At 38.3% G+C, this 17,735-nt stretch overlaps 2 protein-coding genes across 2 annotated transcripts; both read left to right on the forward strand.

The window, feature by feature from the left end:
- LOC110259716 (olfactory receptor 1440-like) lies at nt 3,518-4,390 on the forward strand. Its single transcript, XM_021085465.1, has one exon. The coding sequence runs from the start codon at nt 3,518-3,520 to the stop codon at nt 4,388-4,390; it is 873 nt and encodes a 290-aa protein (XP_020941124.1).
- On the forward strand, nt 16,470-17,428 carry LOC100524665 (olfactory receptor 1440-like). The gene is given in 2 exon segments (XM_021084673.1): nt 16,470-16,938; nt 16,941-17,428. Coding segments are annotated over 2 exon segments (957 nt in total).

Consider the following 17,735-nt stretch of genomic DNA (forward strand, 5'->3'; position numbering starts at 1 on the left):
ATGGAATGCTACTCATCCATAGAAAAGAAATAATGCCATTTGAAGCAACATGGATGGAACAAGAGACTCTAGTACTGAGTGAAGTAAGTCAGACAGAGAAAGACAAATACCATATGATATCACTCATATCTGGAATCTAATATACAGCACAAATGAACCTTTCCACAGAAAAGAAAATCATGGACTTGGAGAATAGACTTGTAGTTGACAAAGGGAATGAGGACGGAGTGGGATGGATTGGGAGCTTGGGGTTAATAGACGCAGACTATTGCCTTTGGGATGGATTAGCAACAAGATCCTGCTTTGTAGCACTGGGAACTGTGTCTGGTCACTTACGATGGAGCATGAAAATGTGAGAAAATAGAATGTATACATGTATGTGTAACTGGGTCACCATGCTGTACAGTAGAAAATTGACAGAACACTGTAAACCAGGTATAATGGAAAAAAATAAAAATCATTTTATAATAATATATTAACCAATTATTATAATACATTATAATAAAATATTAACTGGATCTTTGACCTAAGAGAGAAAAAAACCACATGCTTTGTCTTTTTCTGTTATTTGAACAGGTGTGTACACTTTCTCTAGCAAGAGCCATCTCATCTCATTGCAAAGAACAATGTTAGGGTAAGGAGAATTTCACATAAAAGATGCTCAAGTTTAAAACTAGAGGTTCTATTTAAACAATTGGAATAAACTCATGAAATTCACTTACTGCAGAGGGAAATAGAAGCAGAGATTTTTAAAAACCCACCAAGATGGCATTGCAGCAACCAGAATGAAACCGTAGAACATGTAATTACTTCTAATGGCTTCTATAAGTACTCAGAAAGGGGAGCCACGGTGAAGCACTGGACTTATGAAGTGAGATAGGATGGATACCTGTGCCTTCTAGATCTGGATATTAAAAACAAATGGACCATAACCTATGGAAGAGTCTGCAAAACACTTAAAACTCAGTTATATGAAGCCCCTACATGCAACTAAAAGTTTATATGAGATACATATTATATTGTACTATGGGGAGTCAATTAGCAAAATGCAGACTGTAAGAAGTCCTGAAGGGAGAAACTAATTTCATAGAAGAGAGAGAAAGAGGCAGAAAGAGCTACAGAGACAGAGTCATAGAGACACACACAGAGAGAAAGAGAGAACACAAAAAAGAACAGCACTCGAGTTAGCAATTAGATATGCGCAGGTGAGTGACAAAACTATAAATAAAAGTACTGATTATTATTAAACCAGAATAGTGGATACCTGTATGTGGGAAGGAGGGGCCTAAGTTTGGGATGGAGTGTGAGGGAGATTTTTGACATAGCAAAGTGTTATCTTCTCATATTGGTGGAGCTACTAGGGTATTCTTATGTAATTCATTAAACTGTATTCTTTATGTTGTTTTCTGTATTTAATTATTTTTAATAATAAGGTTAAACTTTTTAAAATAAAAAGCAAGTATAGTATGATATTATAATCAAGGTTGATGAGATCAGAAATACCTAGGTTGCATTTATATTGTTAAAAACAAAACAAAATGTAAGATAATGATCCAATATAGCAAGAAAAACATTAACTAAATAAAAATTTGGATAGGATATTATACAACCATTAAAACAGAGCTTGCAAATGTTTAAAAATATGAAAATCATATTGCATAACAAATGCTAAGTAGGGAATTGTATATATACTATGTCCTCATTTTTATAAAGATATGAGCAGAAAAAAATGGAGACATCATAACAATTACATTATTAGCAATATTAAAATTTCTAACATTTACTGAGTGCTTCTAGGTACTGTACAGGTATTATCTCATTTAAGTTCTGTTAGCAATCCATTTTATTGATTAAGTAACTGATGCACTGTTGCAGTAAAAGTTTAAGTGAAAGGATCAAAGACACAGAGCTGGTAAGTAATTAAGTCAGAATTCAACCCAAGTGGGTCCATCCAGAGCCTGAGGACATAACCACCACAACCTCACTGAATGACTGTTCTGATAAAGATTTCAAATGCTGAGTGACCATACAATTTGGTTAGCCTGGGACAATCTAACTTTAGGCTTATTGTCCTGATATGATTAGTGTTAACTCATTTTCATGCTCAAAGTTGTCCAGTTTCAATAATAAATAATATGATCACCCTGCATTGAGAGCCCCTCCCAGATCTCATGCTTCTAAAAGTCTAGAAAGGAAAATTTGAACATGATTCAGTTAGGTCATGAGGTGCTCAGGATAATGTGGAGAAACGGAATCAGCCAGGGACATTTCTCCATTTATTTCTCCATCCAGCACTCAAGGGAATAATTAACCGAAAACATTGCCTTCTGTTAATTGCCTCCTCTCTCTCCACACAGGACCCTAAGGAAACATTTAAGAGAATCTTGAGTTAGAAGCACCTCTCTTACAGCAATATGTAGCAGGAACCACGACCCAAAGCGCAGAGCCTGGAGGAAGTCATCCTCTCTATCCTGAACGCTCATGTTATGTTTATATCTTCTACTTCCGGAAAGAACTCTACCTGTGTCTGGGCATCTAGAGTGCCATCAAGGTCCAGGTCCAGGAAAAGACAGCCGTAGCAGCACACTTACCTGCTTTCACCAGGACACTCCTGCTAGAATATCTACAAGAATATCTGGGTGGGTAAAATCATAATGAGACAACTGGCTTTTTTCCCCCCTTTTTCTTCTTGCAACCATGCTCTCCTCTGCCCTCAACCCAGAGGCTTCATGTATCCAGTTTCAATGATTATTTTTCCTTTTTTAGTTTCTCACAGTAACCATGTCCCTTCTCCCCTATCCCAATGGGATTATTTGAATTATAACAGAAACTGAGGTATTTGAGTCTAAAGAGAAATATTTAACGTTGAATTTCAGATATTAGCATGAGGAATGGAGGGCACAGAGGCTCAGGATCTAGGCTAGCAAAAGCTGAGAGAATTCAGCCCCTCCAAACTAGCTCTACAACACTACCAAAGGTCTATATAAAACAGACCTAATTTAACCTCAAATAAACCTTTTAAGATATGTTCTATTATAGTTATTTTACTAGTTTTCAGATGAAATAACTTAGGTAGAAAGCTAACAATCTCTTTAGAGTCATAAAGTTCACAGACAGCAAAGCCACATCCCATTAGAAGTATGTGACATCTAAGGTCATGCTGTTAGTCACTAAAATATATATAGGAGTTGTTTCCTGTTAATAATATCCTAAAATTTCCCAAGTATCTTTTAAGAAGGGCTTTCCAAATGTTAATATACTTTCTTTCACCTTCGTGAGAGGTTGATGGGTTAATAATGAAAAATGTAATATCCTCCTTTACATGTGGGAAAATCGACACCCAGAACCATTATTTAGGGACAAAGTTAACCAAGGTTATTTCCTATAAAACAATTCAACATTTCTCTTTATTCTGTCTTCAGTGTGGGTATAGGCAGTTTATTCCAATAGAAATTGGGGTAACTCGACTTAGAGATTTATTCTCTTCTTTCCCTGTAGACCCCAGGATCAGCGAACAATGGCTGGGGGAAAGAACAGTACAACAATTACAAGGTTCATTCTCTTGGGATTCTCTGAATTTCCAAAGCTCACCGCTGTCCTCTTTTCAGTATTCCTAGGGATCTACCTCACGACAGTGTCCTGGAACATGGGTCTTATCACGCTTATCAGGATGGATTCGCATTTGCACACACCTATGTACTTTTTTCTCAGTAACCTATCCTTGCTGGACATCTGCTACGTTTCCACCATAGCCCCCAGAATGCTCTCTGATTTCTTCAAGAAGTATAAATTCATCTCCTTTATGGGATGCACCATGCAGTACTTCTTCTTCTCTAGCCTGGGTCTGACCGAGTGCTGCCTCCTGGCCGCCATGGCTTACGATCGCTATGCTGCCGTTTGCAATCCTCTCCTCTACGCAGCCGTCATGTCCCCCACCCTCTGTGTGCAGATGGTGGCAGGATCTTGTATAACTGGATTCTTTGGCTCATTCATTCAACTATGTGCCTTGTTTCAGCTCCATTTTTGTGGCCCAAATGTCATCAATCATTTCTTCTGTGACCTGCCCCAACTTCTAATCTTATCCTGCTCTGACACCTTTTTCTTTCAAGTCATGACCTCTGTGCTCACAGTGATCTTTGGACTCACATCTGTCCTGGTTATTATAATATCCTATTGTTACATCGTTGCCACCATTCTGAAGATCACTTCAGCTGAAGGCAGGTCCAAGGCCTTCAATACCTGTGCTTCTCACCTGACAGCAGTGACCCTCTTCTTTGGCTCAGGTATCTTCATTTATATGTATCCTAATTCTGGTGATTCCCTGAGCCAAAACAAGTTGGTATCTGTCTTATACACTGTTATAATTCCCATGCTAAATCCACTGATCTAAGGAACAAGGAAATCCAAGATGCCCTAAGTAGATGCAAGAAGAGAATCTTTTCCTGGTGTTACTAATCATGGAATTTATTTCAGATGAACAGTGTAAGAGAAATGTCAACTAGAACATAGATCCTGAACTCTCCTACTTGCAGACTGAATTATAGTTGCTATAGTCTTCTTTTATAGACCAGGACTGGCACAAGGACAAGAAAAATGCATAAGCATCTAGAAGTTTAATATCTCCATCCTTCATCAGTGATGATCTAATACATCAATGGGCCAAGCAATCCACAAGTATTTTTGTAGCCGGTCAGCATGGTGTGACCATTCAACTTCAATATTCCATCCCTACTTAGCTTGTATTACCTCAGGGACCAACAATGCCAGTGCTGGTCAAGGCTGCCAGGAGAACAGCAAGCCTCCTCATAGCATCTCACTTTAGGTAGGACAGGAATTATTATTAGTACCGAGAGTTTTTTTTTTTTTTTTTTTTGACTACACCCACAGCATGTGAAAGTTCCCAGGCCAGAGATTGAACCTGTGCCACAGGTCAGAGATTGATCCAAGCCACTGCAGTTGAAGTATTGGATCCTCAACCTGCTGTGCTAACAATGGAACTCCCTTGGAAGATATTTTTATGAAGAATTTCCTAAATAATTAGGTTAGTTCTCACATTTAACCTATTCTTTCATCTCTGGAAATTATGAATTAATTCTTCATTTACATATTTGTTCAAAGCAAAAAAAAAAAAAAAGGAAAGAAACCCATAAGAGATCAAACAATTTTTTAACGTCACATACAAATAAATGTGTTGTACGGAGTTCCTGGCGTGGCGCAGTGGTTAACGAATCCGACTAGGAACCATGAGGTTGCGGGTTCAATCCCTGGCCTTGCTCAGTGGGTAAACGATCTGGTGTTGCCGTGAGCTGTGGTGTAGGTGGCAGACGTGACTCGGATCCCGTGTTGCTCTGGCTCTGGCGTAGACTGGCAGCTACAGCTCTGATTAGACCCCTAGCCTGGGAACCTCCAAATGCCGTGGGAGCAGCCCAAGAAATGACAAAAAAAAAAGAAAAAAAAAGACAAATAAATGTGTTGTAATAAGAATGCTTAACTTGGGTGTTGTTTTTAAGGTTTGGTTGATCAATGGCTTATTAGGGACCCTTAGACAATTCCTTGTCCCTCATTGCTATAGAGTCATCTTGTTCTTCGTTCTTCACTGTGTCACCAGAAAAGGGAATCAGAAAACGGTACTTTGTTGGTGAGCTTGTGTAGAACCTGATTTAGGCACCTCCAACAATGTCTTCAAGTTCCTTTTTTTTTTCTTTTAAAGTAGATCAAGCCTCCATTAGGAAGTTTTTTCCTCAATAACTAACAAGGGGGAAGTGGGTGGCAAAATCAGCTATAAGAAGCTGAACTTCTGGTGCATAAGAAAGTCTAGATTTTCCCATCTCCCTTTTAACCTTGGTTGGAATTGTTGCAAGGCATAGAGAAATACTGGAGAGTTGAGGCTGGGACAAAAACTCACTCCCCTTGTTTATCTTCTGATAGAATTCTGATTTCTATAATCTTAGGCCAGAAATAAAAGATGTACTCAAGAGAGTATCCCTGGTAAAAGGCATCATGTACACTTCTCCTTTTATGTTCAGAAGGGAAAATTCAAAATCCTCACAAGCATTATTTAAGAACTTAAAGCAAACCCGTGGACAACTATAGACACAATAGCTTTGAAGATCCTACCTCTCGGACTCCATATTCCTGGGGGGAGAATCTGATTTCATGGCGCTTGGAAGTGAAAAAGAATGTTCTTTTGGACAAAAGCTGAGTTACAGTTATTGGATAAGATTTTTGTCAAGGGAAGTTAGATATAGGGCTGTAAATCTCGATTTCATCTAATGTCTTTTTCAGCACTAACATCTGTTGTGATCCCATTCAGACCACCCTCAGCGTTAGCCTAACGATAAAAGACCTTAAGGGAATGGACTGGAGTTGAGAAAGAAAAATAAGTCCATACATGCCACACAATTTGCTTTGCTGAATCTTTAATATTTTTATGGTCATAGAGAGTTAAAATCCCTGAAGAGAAATACTTCTTTGAGTCAATGTCATAGCCAGACAATGTCATAGTTAACCATAATTACTAAACATTAAAAATCTCTTCAATTATGAAAAAATAATCCTCAGAAAGAGTGATTTGGCCTTGAATTAAGAGGAGCCTATTTACATTGTCTACCAAGTCCCTTTTATTCTGACCTTCAAATTACCTATAAGGTATGAATGTATAGAATAAATATCCCTGCGGAGGAATTTCTCATGAATGACAAAGCTTCAGAGATTGATTTATCATGAAAGAGTCCCAATAATTAGACTCTGGGAAAGTACTGTGTGCTTGCTTCTCTTTTTATAACTATACAAGATTAACATTTTTATCTTAGTGCTCTTTTTAAAGAAACAGAGGTAACTAATGTAAAGTTGCTTTACGGGAAACGTAATCTGCAGCTATTACTTCTCTCATGCAGTATCTTCTGGGTTTCTAGGCTGCTTCAGGAATTTAGCACCATGACTGAGAACAGACATGCTCTGAGCTATGGAGTAGTAAACCCTGTGTTTTAAGACGTTACATTTTCCTTTCTGTGTTAGCAAAAGAGGATGGGATTTGGTAGATTCTAGGACCCTGGGCATAAACTACATGCTCCTAATTCAGCATTGATTGCTGATGGATTGTTCTGTTTGTCACTATACATTTCAATGATCATATATTCAAGTACTCCCATATCCCATGTTACATAAGTGTTCTAATACTTTATTTTTGATGAATAAAAGTAGATGTCAAAAGGTGAAGAGAAAACGGGGGTTTGGAAAAGGTTCCTGTTTCCTAAATTGAGACACATTGGCAGGAATGGATCAGTAGTTGCTATAGTTATTGCAAGAGCAGCTTCAGAAAGATTAATATTCACCTGACATTCAGAAAGTCATCAGAGCCATTTTCATCCACAGGCTTGACCACGGCGTGGTACATAGGTCCCAGAATTTTAAAAATGGTTGAGGCAGTGAGCAGCAAATTGGATGTCTCAGAAAACCAAACATCAAATTAGAAAACTACCTTGGGATCTTTCCTAAGAATTCAGAGAAAAAGTATAAACAGATGAATATGATCAGCCAGATGGTGAGGCATGAGGAATTGCTTCAGTAGATCCAATGTAATGTAATAGGAAGTTCAAAAGGCAATAATTAAACAGACATAGACAACAGGATGGTTGACTTTTCAGGAAAGATAATTCCTTTGATCTGAACAAGAATATCGAAAACTTGCCTGTTTTAATCAAGTGATTTGTTTGTTAATTCCAATCCAAATCCCAATAGCATTCAATGGTGGTGGTAGAGGGAATGGTGAAAAGAATTTTGTAAAATGATGCTAATGTTCCACTTGGAAAATAAAGGTTTACAATAACAAGAATATTTTGGAAACAAAACACTTCATAAGTAATGGCTTGTGTCCCTAGGTAGTCAACTTATACAATAATTTAAACTATGTGGAAATGGTACACAAGTTGAAAAGTAGAACAAAAAACTCTATTTTAAAAATATCCAGTTAGATTAAAATTAATTTTTAATAAAGGAAGCCCCTACAAGTTATTTATAAAAAGACTATTAAATTTATAATTTTGAGATTAAATATTTCAGAATATAAAAATAAGTTTGGGAGTTCTTGTCGTGGCTCAGTGGAAATTAATCCAGCTAGCATCTATGAGGACACAGGTTCTACCCCTGGTCTGTCTCAGTGGGTTAAGGATCTGGCATCACTGTGAGCTGTGGTGTAGATTGCAGATGTGGCTCAGATCTGACATTGCTGTGGCTGTGGTGTAGACCATTAGCTACAGCTCTGATTGGACCCCTAGCCAGGGAACCTCCATATGCCACAGAGGCAGCCCCATAAAGCAAAAAAAAAAAAAAAAAAAAGTAAAGGAACAAATGATATTCTACAAAGGGTTAATAATTTGATGGAGTTTTTATTCATTGTCTTGAAAATTAATCAGATTATTACAAACCCCATTTAAGGCTGAATTACAAAAGAGAATATGACTCTAAGAAAATAATGAAAAATAGCTCAAGCTCAAAGTAATCAGATAAATGCAAATTACAACAGCTATTTCTGCCACATTGCACCTGTCAAATTAATAAAAGTAATTTAAAATAATTTAAAATATTGAATAGAATTTAATTATTCTGAAAGATCCTTTTGAATATTCCATTTTTTTTAGGCCTGGTTAGGTCCCTAACACTCACCATAAAATAAATTATTTTTCCTTTCTTTGGGGACAAATTGAATTTGACAGTTTGATTATTATGTGAATTTTACCAAGATCATCACGTTCATTTTTCTGATGATCTATTTCACCTCTGGTGACCAAATGACTGTGCAATGTTTTAGAAATCTGTCAAACCCACCAGAATAGTAGCAATAGAAACATCTTCACCATGGAGAATATTTGCTTATTTTTCAGGATGATAAAGATAATGTCTCTGGAGGGGGAAGATGGGCAGGCTGCCAGCAGCCCTTTATAAGACTGGCGGTATTTTAACATTAGTGTTCCTTGGGAGTTCCTGTTGTAGAGCAGCAGAAATGAATAAGTAATATCCATGAGGCTGCAGGTTCCACCCCTGGCCTAGCTCAGTTGGTTAGGGACCCAGCGCTGCTGTGAGTTGTGGTGTAGGTTGCTGACAGTTCAGATCCTGTGTGGCTGTGATCAGCATGCCCTGGTGGCTACAGCTCCCATTTGACCCCTAGCCTGGGAACTTCCAGAAAGCAAAAAGCAAAAATAAATAAATAAATAAATAAATAAAAATAATGTTCCTCAAGTGTCACACAAACCCACACAGTGTGGGTGATTTTCCTGCGTCTGCTTCTTCATTGCCTCCATGGCTCTTGAGAGAGGGCAGGAACTGATGCAAACATAAAGCTGATGCTGCCTTTTCTCTAAATCCACTCAGGCTCACTGTCTTCTTACTAGCCAAAGCTATTGAAGTGTGAGAAGCTAACCTAGCAGCTACCACTAACTACACTGCTGCCCAGAAAATGCTTGATATTTGACACAAGATAAACACTAACCTATTGGAATGAAAGACATCAACAAACTACCATTATGGCCAAGACAATGAATGCTAATGAAATGCTAGCCATGTTAGTTAGCGGTAATGAGAATAGGACATGCTTCTTGAGCCTTTACCAAGGGCCAAGCACTGTTCTGTGTACTTTACATGTATTTGCTCATTTAATTCTTACAATTTCACCAGAGATGCATTACTGCTATATACATTTTTTAATCTGAAAAAACTGGAAGAAAAGTTGGAGTAACTGTCCCAATGCTTAATAGCTCATGAGTGGTACAGATAAAGTTGAAACGTAGTCCGTCTGACTAGAATTAATTATTCCTTAGAATGGGAGTTTCATGTTTGTGTCTTTCTATTATGGTGGTAGGATGACATTTGCCAGTGAATTTTTACCCCTTTGTTTTTCATTGAATTCCTTTGTTTGAATCTTGAAAGTCTTCCTCCAAGCTAGAAAGTCAGACATTAGTCACTCATATGAGATAGAAAGTTACCACCACAGAACCAGGGAATAAATAGTGAAAATTCCTGTTGTTTAAATTCAAAATCTTTGGTTCAACTGAAAGACCAAAAAAGGCTTGGAAGCTGATAAACCTGATCAAACCAAATAAATATTCTCCATATTGGTGAATGGACAAAGCCAAGAACTGGGTGTGAACCAGGAAAGTTTGGGTGGATTATTTGGGGATTCTCGTCCCTTGCTCCCTGATCATTTTGGGTTAAGTCTAGAGTCCAGAATGATAAATAAGCTCTTTTGAAAAATCCAAAGGAGAAGGCACTCAAGGGTGCCCCTTGACTGGGAGCACGCAAAAGCAATACAGATTCTAGAATTCTTCTACTTACCACATAAATATAAGGTGGCAGCCTAGAGTGTAAAGAGCAGCAAGAAAAGCCTAGGCTGATAAAGATCTTGAGAAAATCCTCCTGAGTTTTCTGTGACTACAGAGAGGCATGGGAAAGGATCATAAATTTTCTTATGCAACCCAGGAGGGGTGGGAAAGGGATAATAAATCAAAAGAGCCAGACGGTCATGGAGGAGGAAAATGCAAAGTACATGGACTAATGACCAAAGGCCACCTCTTATAAAATCACCAGAGAGATATATATTTGGTGTGGATGACAATAACCACTGACAGAGCTGATTGAAGAAAAGCCTCCAAACCACGCAGTACAAGAGACACAAAGGCCCAATCCATAAGTACATATGCCTTTTGATTGCAGTAACCGAGGCACTTTCTTAACTCATTCTCTCTGCTCTTACCATTGGGAAAGAGGATGGCTCCCACCAGAATGAAGGGGTGAAGGCAAAAAGGAAGTCAGTGATGTGAGTATATTCACAGACAGATAAAAATAGGGCTTGGAAAATAAATAGCAGAAAGTGAATCATTGATGGAGCCAAGCCTCGATGTGACTGCAGGTGAATAACTTTATCCTTGGAGGGTAGGAGAGCAATTATTTATTTGAAATAAGCATGAGTAATGTAAAGATGAACACCAGTGCTGGTAAACTTATGAGCTGAGACAGAATAAAGCTGAGAGGCTTTATTGTGATGGCAAAATAAAGGCAAAGGCAACTACTAAAAATAAGTAATATGCTGCACTCTACAGAATTAGACACCACATATAATTTGCAGCAGCACCTGCTTTTTCAGATTTTCCTTGATGCTATCTCCGTCACCACAAGTACTTGGGGGAAAAGCACCAACCTATAAACTCCATAACCTTGTCTCATAGCTGTGACACTTGCATCTTTCTTTGGAGGATCCAGGACTCATACCATCCCAAATAACGGATGAAAGATTGGAGTTTTGAGATAGTAGTACCCTAACCAAAACTATACTGAGAATGCAAGTAAACTACCAGTGGACTTAAGGGATCTTTTTTTGTGTGTGTATGAGAAGAATGTTCTAAAATTGGATTGTGGGAATGATTCCACAATTCTATAAAATCTACTAAAAATCACTGTACACTTAAAATGGTGAATTTTATAATATATGAGTTATACTTCAACAAAAATCATGGAAACAAAAATAATATTAGAAGAAGAAGAAAAAATAAATACCTCCAAGAATGGCTAAAAGAATGAAATGTCCTGTTATACTCTGAACCATAGAAATGAACTTAGTATAAAATTATTCAATAATCAGAGTTCCCATCATGGCTCAGTGGAAACGAATCTGACTAGGAACCATGAGGTTGTGGGTTCGATCCCTGGCCTTGCCCAGTGGGTTAAGGATCCAGCATTGCCATGAGCTGTGATGGAGTTCGCAGATGTGGCTCGGACATGGCATTGCTGTGGCTGTGGTGTAGGCTGGCAGCAACAGCTCCAATTAGACCCCTAGCCTGGGAACCTCCATATGCTGTGGGTGTAGGCTTTAAAAAGACAGAAAAAAAAAAAAGCAAAAAAAGTGTGGATAGCAACATGCACGTGAAAAGGTACTCAGCATCATTAATCATCAGGGAAATTCAATCAAAACCACCATGACATATCACCTCATGCCTGTCAGTATAGCTATTATCAAAAAAGACAACAAATATCGAGTGTTGGTGAGGATTTGGAGAAAAGAGAATTCCTGTTCATTGCAGGTGGGAATGTAAATTGGTGCAGTCACTGTGGAAACAGTATGACGTTCCTCAAAAAATTCAAGACCTACCAGAAGATGTAGTAATTCTACCTCTGGGAATTTTTCTGAAGAAAATACAAACAATAATTTGAAAAGCTATATCCACTCTGATGTTCGTTATGGAAGCAAATTAAGGGCGGCTCAAAAGATGAATGAATAAAGAAAATGTGATACACACACACGTACACACACCTGCACACATGGCAATGGAGTAGTTCTCAGCCATTAAAAAGGTGAATCTTGCCATTTGTGACAACATGAATGGACCTAGAGTGTAAAATACTAAGTGACATAAACTCGGAGGAAGACGCATACCATATAATTTCATTTATTTGTGGAATCTAAAAAAACGAAAGAACAAACATAGGAAAATATAAATAGACTCAGATACAGAGAACAAATCGGTGGTTGTGGAGAAGAGTGAGGTAGGAGGATGAATGAAGGAGATTAAGTACAAACATCCAGTTATAAATGCCGTAGTATGTAATGTTAGAGCATGGAGAATGTAGTCAATATTTTAGTAAGTTTGTATGGTGATAGATGGTAACTAGACTTATAGGGTGATCATTTCACAATGTATAAAACTTCAAATTATGTTGTACACCTGAAATGAACATAATATTGTAAATTAATTGTAATTCAATACATAATAAATAAAGAGAAACATTATATAACTTAATACCAAGTTTGTAATGGGGTTTAAGAATTTTTTTAAAAAACATTTTAGGGAAAAAAGAAAAGAAAAATGAATCCTTTTTAATCAATTTTTTATTTTTATTTACATACGTATTATGACATGTCAAGTGAGACAGGTACATTATAATATTCTGAAAATATAATATTCAGCAAAGACTGACAAAAATCAATCCATAAGGTTTTAGACAAAGATGATGTGTGAGATGTGCTCCTATTCTAGTCATCCATTCATCTAAAAAAGTTTTCTCAACTTGAATCATCCACAAAGAGAAAATGGAATCGGCAGGGGAATCTTTCATGTTTTCTATGGTCGTTGCACTAGAGAGCAATTACCTGGACAGGTTAATTAGCCATCCTCTTTCCACTTTGGATTCTAAGGAGACATTTAAATGAACCCCAGGTGGAAGTGCCTCTCTTCTCAAAGCTGGTCAGGAGATTGCAGGGCCAAAGAAGAGTTTGGAAGGGAAGGCCCTCCCATAGGAATGTTCCTTTAGGAGACAGTTGAAAGATGGTAAGTGTCCAACGACTGTCCTAGGAATCTAGGAAACTGTCCAGACTAGGAAGGGGCAGTGGATATTCCATTGGGGTCTGCAGTGGGATGGTCCTTTGGAGTTCCCAGACTCCAGAGGAATAAACAGCATCAGTGATCCACCTTCCTCACAGACATCTAGATGAGAACTGTGGTCAATGGCAGCATGGGGCACATGGCAATGGTATTCAAGGGCTCCGACTCCCAACTTGAGAGCCTCCCTCATCCGCATAGCCATGTTTTCCCTCCATCATAATCAAAACAGAGGAAATTCTACCTACTTCCAGGAATCGTGCAAGGTACTCAGTGTATGATCTCTTGCTCTCCTTACTGTGAGCCTACAACCAATCATTACATCTCTATTTCATGAGTGAAGAAACTGAGGTTCAGAAAGGTTAAAGTAACTTGGTCCAGGTTATGTAGTAAGTGCTTTTGACCCAAGACTCTCACACTTTTCTTCCCCTCTTCCAGATCTATCTGAGGTTGATATTCATTCAGGGTTACACTCAGAACCTCTTTCTAAAGAAGACCTTCTCAGGTTACTGTGAGTTCTTGACAATTGGTGTTATTTCTCATGGAACAAGTACATTCTTGCCATCAGCTTATGATTGGCGGTAAAGTTGAAAGTACAATTGACATCTTTCTGTTATCAAGAAAATCATGCAGGATATAGAAGTTATATTTTTAGGTACGTTATGACAATCTCCTGCATTGACCATGATGGAAAATAATATTTAAAAGAGAATATATAATTTATAAAATGATCTCAAAGTGAAACAATGAAGGAATGTTTTTCTTACCACTTATCAAAATGTTCTATTACTTTAAAATAAAATATAGTTATACATAATTATAAAATGTTGTGCAGGGCTAGACATAGGATTCATGGACTATTAGATTAACAATTGGGCAGATTTTGAGTTCCAGTGGTGACTCAGCAGTAATGAACCTGACTAGGATCCATGAGGACATGGGTTTGATCCCTGGCTTACTCAGTGGGTTGAGCATCTGGCGTTGCCTTGTGCTATGGGGTAGGTTGAAGATGCAGCTCGGATCTGGTGGTGTTATGGCTCTGGTGTAGGCTGGCAGCTACAACTCTGATTTCACCCCTAGTTTGTGAACTTCCATATGTCAATGGTGCACCCTAAAAAGACCAACAAAAAAAAAAAATTGGGCAGAAGGGAATTTGTAAACAACTTCATCAAAGAAGTGACTTTAATCAATGGAGAAATGATTCCATTAATTGTGTTAGGACAAGTGGCAGTTTGGAAAAAGAAAACCAAAATCATCTTATGTGCATACCTCACTCCGTATACTAATATGCTCAGAAATTTTCAATGTAAACATAAAATTATAAGTGAATTAAAAGAAAATGTCAAAGACTTTTGGATTGTGTAAAGAAGTCTTTTTAAGTATAATACCAAGGCCAGGAACATAAATATCATAGAAAATTGATGATCTAAAAATAAGAAAAATCCATATAACAAATTTCAGTATAAATAATATTGATAATAAGTGACAAACTTGGAAAAGATTTAGCAAAATGTATGAGGGAGAGAGAGTTATCATCTTTGATATGTTAAGAGCTCCTACAAAGCAATGATAAACAGCCTACTAAAAATGGGTAAAGGGGTTCTCTTGTGGTGCCCTGGGTTAAGGATCCACCATCGTTACTATAAGCAGCTTGGGTCCCTGCTGTGATGTGTGTTCAATCCCTGGCCCAGGAACTTCCACATGACTTGGAAGTTAAAAAAAAAGATAGAGTTCCCATCGTGGCATAGTGGAAATGAATCCAACTAGGAGCCATGAGGTTGCGGGTTCGATCCCTGGCCTCACTCAATGGGTTAAGGATCCAGGATTGCCATGAGCTGTGGTGTAGGTTGCAGATGCGGCTCAGATCTGGTGTTGCTATGGCTCTGCAGTAGGCTGGCAGCAACAACTCCGATTAGACCCCTAGCCTGGGAACCTCCTTGTGCCATGGGTGTGGCCCTAAAAAGACAAAAGACAAAAAATAAAAAATAAAAATAAGATAAAAAATAAATAAAATGAAATGGGTTAAAAAATACATGTATATAAGCAAATCAGTAAACTCAATGCAAATGAAATCTAATGAAATAATATTTTTTTACCTATAAGGTTGTCAAAGTATAAAGTTAAACAACTATGGGCAGTATTGATAATGGGATGGTAAGGTATATTGTCAAAAACTCTTAACACTGTGTAAATTAGTACCAAGTTTTAGACAGCATTTTGGCAATATCTGCGTGTGTATATGTGAACACACATGTGTGCAGAAACATTTGCAAACTGTATCACAAACTATCAAGTATAAATGGGAAATGGGATTCCCAAAGTTTTTTAAAAATGTTTTATAGTGAGATACTATTTTAAAATGTTCTTTTTTATAGTTGAATTTTTAATTAAAGTGTAGTTGATTTACAATGTTGTGGCAATTTCTGCTATACAGCAAAGTGACCCAGTCGTATGTATACATATATACACATTCCCTTTCTTATGTAATCTTCCATCATGATCTAACCCAAGTGATGGATATAGTTCCCTGTGCTGCACAGCAGGACCTCATTGCTTATCCATTCTAAATGTGATAGTTTGCATCTCCCAACCCCAAACTCCCATTCCATCCAACTCCCTCTCCCCTCCCCTTTGACAACCCTAAGTCTGTTTTCAGTGTCTGTGAGTCTGTTTCTATTTTGTAGCTAGGTTAAAAAATATTATATTATCTTTTTTTTTTTTTTTTTCTTTTTAGGGCTGCACCCGAGACATATGGAGGTTCCCAGGCTAGGGGTCTAATTGGAACTACAGCTGCTGGCCTACACCACAGCCACAGCAAAGCCAGATCTGAGCCATATCTTTGAACTACATCACAGCTCACAGCAATGCCAGACCCTTAACCCACTAGGCAAGGCCAGGGATTGAACCCAAAACCTCATGGTTCCTAATCGGTTTCATTTCTGCTGCACCATGATGGGAACTCCAAAAAATATTATCTTGACTATGGATAATTTTGTTCCAAAACCACGAAACTATATCCAAAACAAATATGTTTCCTAATACTAAAACAGTCAATCATTAACCCAAGCATCTTTCTGCAGTGTGAAGAAATTTCTCAAGACAATGGCTGGAGGAGGAAACAATACAATAGTCACCAAATTCATTCTTTTGGGATTCTCAGATTCTCCCAAGTTCAAAATTGTTCTCTTTGCTGTATTCTTGGGGATTTACCTCTTGACAGTGGTCTGGAACGTGGGCCTCATCCTTCTGATTAGGATGGACTCCTGCCTACATACGCCCATGTACTTCTTCCTCAGCAACTTATCCTTCTTAGATTTCTGCTATGTTACCTCCACAACCCCCCAAATGCTCTCAAGCTTCTTCCAGAAGCCTGAATTCATCTCCTTTACAGGGTGTGCCCTGCAGTACTTCTTCTTCTCTAGCCTGGGTCTGACCGAGTGCTGCCTCCTGGCCGCCATGGCTTACGATCGCTATGCTGCCGTTTGCAATCCTCTCCTCTACGCAGTCGTCATGTCCCCCACCCTCTGTGTGCAGATGCTGGTTGGAGTCTATATAACCGGTATCCTTGGCTCGTGATCCAACTGTGTGCTTTACTTCAGCTCAATTTCTGTGGCCCAAATATTATCAACCACTTCTTTTGTGACCTGCCTCAATTACTAGTCCTCTCCTGCTCTGAAACCTTTTTCCTACAAGTCATGAAATTTGCGATAGCAGTGATTTTTGGCATGACGTCCGTCTTAATCATCATGATATCGTATAGTTATATCATTGCTGCCATCTTGAAGATCAGCTCAGTGGAAGGCAGGTCCAAGGCCTTCAACACCTGTGCTTCTCACCTGACAGTAGTGACCCTTTTCTTTGGATCAGGACTCTTTGTCTATATGCACCCCAGTGCTAATAACGCTCTGGGCTATGATAAGACGGCATCTGTCTTCTACACAGTGGTGACCCCCATGGTGAATCCTTTGATTTACAGTCTAAGGAACAAGGAAATTAAAGATGCCCTTAAGAGGTGTAAGAAGAGAATGTTTTCCCATTGCCATAAAGGCCCGATAGGTTAGTAACCCTGCTGACTGGAAGTTTCCAGGCTCTGGAAGGGAATGCATGTAACTTCATTCAACATCGCTAATGCTCTGGCAGGATTACAACTGAGTCAAAACATCCAAATCCAGAACTGGCTGAGTGCCATGCAAAGCCTGTGGCTTCTTTGAGTCTTGACGGTAGACTCTTCTCTCTTACACCAGCAATGCCTTCACAAAGCAGTTAATATATTATTTATTTATTTTATTTTATTTTTAAAGGTTTTATTGAAGTACAGTTAATTTACAAGGTTGTGATAATTTCTTCTGTACAACACAGTGACCCAGT

Source organism: Sus scrofa, chromosome 2 (genome assembly GCF_000003025.6).
Source record: "Sus scrofa isolate TJ Tabasco breed Duroc chromosome 2, Sscrofa11.1, whole genome shotgun sequence".
Taxonomy (NCBI): domain Eukaryota; kingdom Metazoa; phylum Chordata; class Mammalia; order Artiodactyla; family Suidae; genus Sus; species Sus scrofa.

What these genes read in the sequence shown, in the direction of transcription:
- LOC110259716 (XM_021085465.1), top strand. Translation starts at nt 3,518, where the DNA reads ATGGCTGGGGGAAAGAACAGTACAACAATTACAAGGTTCATTCTCTTG.